Source organism: Epinephelus moara, chromosome 24 (genome assembly GCF_006386435.1).
Source record: "Epinephelus moara isolate mb chromosome 24, YSFRI_EMoa_1.0, whole genome shotgun sequence".
In the NCBI taxonomy this organism is placed as follows: Eukaryota; Metazoa; Chordata; class Actinopteri; order Perciformes; family Serranidae; genus Epinephelus; species Epinephelus moara.
Genome location: NC_065529.1, coordinates 39,711,143 through 39,717,753, shown reverse-complemented (window position 1 = coordinate 39,717,753; position 6,611 = coordinate 39,711,143). Strand labels below are relative to the sequence as shown.

Here is a 6,611-nt window from a genome sequence, read left to right as displayed (position 1 = left end):
TTCTGTTTTAGAAAACAGTATTTTATAACAGTGGTAATAGTCTGGAAACAAATATTTTTCCATACTTTATTTTTCATTTTCCATACTTTTTAATACCTGGAAATTGATCAAATTTATTTCCATACTTTTCCATACTTTCCATACTTGCGTAGGAACCCTGGTTATAGTAATCCTTTTCTCTCTACTTTGGAGCAAGTCTCACTTCAAACTCTGAAGGGTCGAGTCAGGAGAACTGAATGCCATCAGGGTTACGTGCAGATGACGTGTTATTTGCAACAAGGTTGGTTTTAACCACAAGTCTATGAAGTTTAAATTGTTAGGGGGCAGTCTGTGGGGACTTGGCTTGGGAACTGGAGAGCCTGCACAGATCAAGTATAGAGTGTGAAATAAAAGCTGCCCAAGTCAACCCATTCTCACATACTGATCCATAAGTCTTTTTAAAATACACTTTTTATGAGTCCATAATGTCAAAATCCCAGAAATTTAAGAGCTGTGTTTCATATTTGCCCTGAAAAAGTACAATTTAATTAAAGTTGGACTCAGAGCTGTAACTTTCTCTCCACATAACAGCAGACACAAAGCTTAAGAAGCACTTTTGTTGAAATAAATTTCTTACCGCTCTGGCATGCCTTGCTTTAAAGACGTGGCAGTACAGCTGAGCGTCAGTGCTGCCTGGGTTGTGGGAGACGAAGGCGAACTGGGCATCGACGGGTCGGGCTGTGGACAGAGAGACTCTCCGCAGAGCGTGAGCCATCAGGAGCGTCTGCAGACAGTCAGGGTGACACACACACACACCATATCTTTAACCTCTAATGCTTTGAGGTTAACACACTCATCAGCTGTCTGTGTGTGCATCATGTTGTCATACTCACCGTTTCATCCTCATTGTACATTTTCACTCCTTTGATGGAGAATTTTAGAGACACGGACCTCCTTCTTTTGCATGCCTGAAGACAACAGACAGGTTAGATATTATATTCTGCATTAAAGTTGATGCTTTTTGGGACACTGATGATTAAGACTTACTCTGAGGGACTTCAGCTCAGAGTGTAGCTGCTCTATCTGGTCATCCAAACAGCGGTCGTCCACAGGAAATGACCCCACATACTTTAACAGCAAAGACACAAGCTCATAGGCAAAACACCAAGACACAAATAAATAAATAGAAATATAATATTACAATTCTGGAGTTACCTCTGCTGATCGAGTCACTGAGCCATCCTCTGTGACCGGTGCCTCACCCATGCTGCCTGTTTATCTCTGTGAAACCAGACAGTGAGAAAATGACCCTGAAAATAAGAACAAAACTCATTTTTAAAGCTGTCAACACATGCATGCACACATGTAGGAAACTCGACCTTTAAATGATGGCAACAGTGGTGCTGCAGGAAGTTTAAATAAAGTTTACAATATAGTAAAGGTTTGACACCGTGTAGTCGACTACAGGAAGACAGGAACATGACTTAAACCGTTACCTGTGATTTTTTACATTTGCTTTCTTGGACTTTGTGCTGTTTGCTGCTTATTGCTCCATTTTATCCGTTTTCTTTCCAGCGCCGTAAATGCGTCAGAGTCGCGGTTAACACACGGTAAAGTTTTGATTTCTGTTTACTGCCTCCTTCCCGACCAAATCCAAAATGACAAACTTCAGTGGACTTGACTTTTGAGCAGTTTCCGGCTCGTGTAGACCGACGGTACACCGGAGCGTCTCACCCTGAAATCACAGACACTCACCTTACACAGCCGGAGAGCCTCCACCAGCACCGACACCACCTCCTCCGCTCACGCTGCGTCCTCTCCACACGCCGTAGTCCACACCGACCTCCTCACCTTTACCTGCTGCGGCCGCTCCGGGCTCCAGGTGTGCTGCTGGTGCCCGTGGCGGGGCTCGAGGGGAAGAAAGCGGGGGAGGAAGAGGAGGAAGAGGAGGAGGAGGAGGCGAGGGGGTATGTGAACACGTCTGCCTTTGACATGTGAAAGTCAGCGGAAGATAAAGCGTTGAATCACTCCACCCTCTCCACACTTTTTTTTCCCTGCTCCACACATTCCTGCTGGTTGCGCAATTCACCCCGGTGACGTCACGCGGCCAGTGAAAGCACCACATACAACAATGTTTACAGTAAAAGTTTATTTATGGAAGTTTATTTTGAACATCTTTATTTTACATGGAAAATGTAATTTTCACAAATGCAAATGAACTAAAACGATGCCACACAATCAACACATAAAAATATAAATCTGACATTATATTATTATAAATATTTAAAAACTTGTGTAAAAACTTAAAAGTGAAACTAAAACGATATATTTTGGACGTCTTTATTTTATATGGAATTTTTTTTTTTCACAAATGCAAATGGACTAAAACAATGTCACACAAAAAACAACAAAAAACAAAACAATGTAAAAACTCAAAAGTTCTGCATTTATTTATTTAGATTAAAGAGACATACTTTTTATGATAACAATGATATTGATTGCAAAAACGAATTTATTTTATGTGGAAAATTTAATTTTTAATTTTTTTCACAAATGGAAATGGACTAAAACGATGCCACAAACACAACACAAAAAAATATAAATCTGACATTATATGATTATAAATATTTAAAAACTTGTAAAAGTAAAACTAAAACGATATATTTTGGTCGTCTTTATTTTATATGGAATTTTTAATTTTTATTTTTTTCACAAATGCAAATGAGCTAAAACGATGCCACACAAAAAACAATAACAAAAAAACAACAATGTAAAACTTAAAAGTTCTGCATTTATTTATTTAGATCAAAGATATATATATATATATATATATATATATATATATATATATATATTTTATGATAATAATGATATTGATTGCACAAATTTATTTTATGTGGAAAATTTTTATTTTTTTATTTTTTCACAAATGGAAATGGACTAAAACACATTGCCACAACAACTGAAAATATAAATCAGACATTATATTAAAACAATACATGGACTGAAAAATGGTAAAGCAATGAAAACAAAAGAAATTTGTAAAGCCTTAAAAAAAATTATTTAATGCAGTTTAATCAATACCCACATGTATATAGTTTGTTTTTCAAAAATTTCAAATGGTATTACTATCTTTGTTTAAAATAACTGTATGGACTGAACAGTCTTAAAAATAAAAGTTCTGCTTCTAAAATACTACATAAAGGTTGTCATCCAAATATACTGACAGTACCAAAAGGGAAAGTGCTTCTTCCACAGAAACCTGTGACTGATACATACTGATGCATCAGTGCGTGAGCAGCATTTTATTGTTGCAGCTGGTCGACACAAAGCTAGTTTACTACTTTAGATACAGGTCAGTAGTTCAGTCCAATGCTTCTAACTTTGGGGCCCCATCCAAAGGGTCACAAAATAAACCTCAGGGGGACCCCCATCATCTCATGATCCCCATTAATGAGGCAGAAAAGAATAAAAAGAAAACAGTAAGACATTAAAGGTCCCATATAGAGAAAAGTCAGATTTCCATGTCTTTTTAAAAAAATAAAGCAGATATAGGGGCGGCAGTAGCTCAGCCCATAGGGAGTGTGCAACCAGAGGATCACAGGCTCATGTCCCCGTATGGATCAAATATGGAGTGTGGACTGGTAGCTGGAGAGGTGCCAGTTCACCTCACTTGTGGGGGGCACTGTTTAAACCCCCTGCTCTGACATCTCTCCATTCAATGCACGCATAGGTCCTGTTTATGCATGTGTGTATTTCAGGCCTGTATGTGCATGACAACAGAGTGAAAAAATTGAATTTCACTTCAGGGATTAATAAAATATATCTTCCTCTTCTTCTACTTTATAAAAACTGTGAGAGTATCAATCGCTCAGTCCACAGAGAAACGCTCACAGTTAGTATTCAGAAACTGTGCCTTAAGACGAGCCATCAGGATTTCTGTGAATCTGTGATGTCACAATTATACTACACAGATTGTTTGAAACATAAACATTGTAAATGGGTCCTTTTGTGTTTGTTGTTGGTATGTTTCGCAGTGTATAGACCAAGTCACGCTGATGTTGTGCTAACAACAACAATCACCTCGGGGCAGACAGCTGGCACTTGTTCTGAAAAATTACCAAACGTTGTTGTCATTTCAGCCTGAAGTGTAACATGTAGCAGTATATAGTTAAACACTGTGGTCTGACTGATCTGATGTTTCTGCTCTGCTTATTTTATGTACTGTGTTGCTTTGTGAGCATCTTGGATAGATCAAATCTGTTGGCACAGAAGCTAAGCATGTACAGCTGTGGACAGGGCCGCAGCAAAACTTATTTTAGCCACCTGAGAAAATCAATATCAATTTAGGCTGACTCTATATGTGAATATTTGCTCTGCTCACACACTAACCAATCAAGGCTGTGGTAGACGAGCACCTGCAGTATTCTGCTTAGTTACATTACTGTTGTTGTCAATGGAGCCTGGTGGCCTTGATAGAACAGCTTCAATTTCCTGCCAGGAAACGCTGTCTTACTGCAAGGTAAAAATATTCTAAATAAAGCGTACACTTAAACTGATAGACATTTTTTTGGTGGACCTAAAAACTAACCAACTGAGGAAGGTTTGCTCAGTGCCGTTTCATTTTAATGTACATTACGAATGGGTTGTCTGTCTGGAAGTTCATGTAAATAAACACTGTGATTCGGTCTATTGAGGAAATATCCTCAAGGTGTTTTTGAGATATCGTCTTCACAAGAATGGATCGTATGGATGTATAACCAGATAAACATAATGCCTACAGCCAGAATATAAAAGTTTTGGTTCAGGGAATATCTTTCCTTTCTTTCTCTCTCTCTCTACTTCTTTTGAATTTTTGTATAATACTTCTCTTTATTCTCTTCCATTTCACATCAAACAGTTAAACTTTCTAATCCTGTTCTTTATTATTTCCATTTCCAGTTATAGCACCTCTGGATTCAGCCAGTTTTGTGTGATCTGTTAAAGTGCTGCTACTCTTAAAATACTGTTGAAACAGTGGCTCCCAACTGGTCCAGCCACGGGGTCCAGATTACTAGTCATTAGTTAAAGGTCCACACAGCTAAATATGTTCAGTGTCACACTTGTGGTCAGCCGTCTCATCAAGTTAGTTTACTGTCTTGTACCTGTGCAACAGTCACCCTACAGAAGGAAACAGCACTTCAAAATAAAAGCTCTGTGCTGGAAATTTACTGTACGTAGTGTTTTTTCCCAAACTGGACACACTTGTGAAGTCACTTCTCACTTTCTCAGTGAGCAGTGAAAAATGTTATATATAGCTAAACTTACTTCAGTCCCTTATTGCTGCAAGTCTGCGATACAAATTTGCATTTTGATTGGATTTTTACATAATCTTTTTTTTTTTTTTAGTTAAATATTGGATGCTAACATATTTCACTCAAAGCCATCTGAGAAGTTTACAGAAGAAATATTTGCTCCAACTCATGAACATCTGAACCGGTGTCACAAGCCAAAAAGGTTGCAAACCACTGCTTTAACGTTTTCTTTTTAAGAAGATGTAATATCAGTGTAATCTTATTATGTAAGTTTATCACACGTTTTGGTATAAACCTAAATCTTAAAAGTAAGTAGTAATTATAGCTGTCAAACACATTCAAGGAAGTATAACGTATAATGTTTCACTTTGACATGTAGTGAAGGGGAAAGTAGCACAAGACAGACAAACCACAGTACAAGTGCCTTTAAAGTTGTACTTGAGTAAAAATACTTACTTATGCTACCACTGTGCACACTTCTGGCACGTCAACAAGTTTGATACAAATGTGAAAAAAGTCATTTAACCATCCATTTTCGCTTATCCTCTTGAGGGTCACCTATCCCAGCTGACATTGGGCGAGAGCAAGGGTACACCCTGGACAGGTCACCAGACTATCACAGGGCTGACACATAGAGACAGACAACCATTCACACTCACATTCACACCTACGGACAATTTAGAGTCACCAGTTAACCTGCATGTCTTTGGACTGTGGGAGGAAGCTGGAGTACCCTGAGAAAACCCACGCTGACACAGGGAGAACATGCAAACAAACAGAGCGGCTCCTCCTGGGATTGAACCCTGAACCCTCTTGCTGTGAGGTGACAGTGCTAACCACTGCACCACTGTGCCGAATGTAATTTAACCAATTAATATTAAATATCTACACACACTTAACAACAAAATGCAATTACAACATTTCTCATGAAATCGAACAGGATGATGAAGCCCTCTTTTTTAAACAAAAAGAGACTGTAAAACCGCTTAATGTGATTAGGTGAAGATTCACCCTCGTCTTTTTTTTTATGTCATTATTTATTTGTTTTTCTGAAGAACAACCCTCGAGAAGTGAAATATTTAAATAAGGTGAATCATTGATACTGTTCCGTTAATAATTTCCTTCTGGGAACACTTGCTCGTCCCAGCAAGACTGACGCACTGACCTGTACATTACTAAACATGGTAGTAGTTTTGTATCAAATGAAGAAATCCTTTCAACTAATAATTGATGACTGATAATAGTTAAGCCCATGTCTAACACTTCTTTATGTTCTGGAATTTGGAAAATGTAAATTACCTGTATACTTAATCAAATAATAAAAAAAAAACAGCAGAG

At 38.0% G+C, this 6,611-nt stretch overlaps 1 protein-coding gene across 5 annotated transcripts in view; it reads right to left on the bottom strand.

Annotated features, from left to right (window-relative positions):
* sh2d5 (SH2 domain containing 5) overlaps positions 1-2,007 on the bottom strand; it is a 9,666-nt gene extending 7,659 nt beyond the window's left edge. Inside the window, exons 1-5 of one of the 5 annotated variants that reach the window (XM_050039108.1) lie at positions 1,735-2,007; positions 1,195-1,289; positions 1,027-1,107; positions 873-947; positions 617-763 (exon numbers count right to left, since the gene is read on the bottom strand). In XM_050039108.1, the coding sequence (XP_049895065.1) occupies positions 617-763; positions 873-947; positions 1,027-1,107; positions 1,195-1,245 (354 nt within the window). In that variant the 5' untranslated portion in view covers positions 1,246-1,289; positions 1,735-2,007. The other 4 variants (XM_050039103.1, XM_050039105.1, XM_050039106.1 and 1 more) reach the window with 4 other exon arrangements.
* Between the last annotated feature and the right edge of the window lie 4,604 nt (positions 2,008-6,611).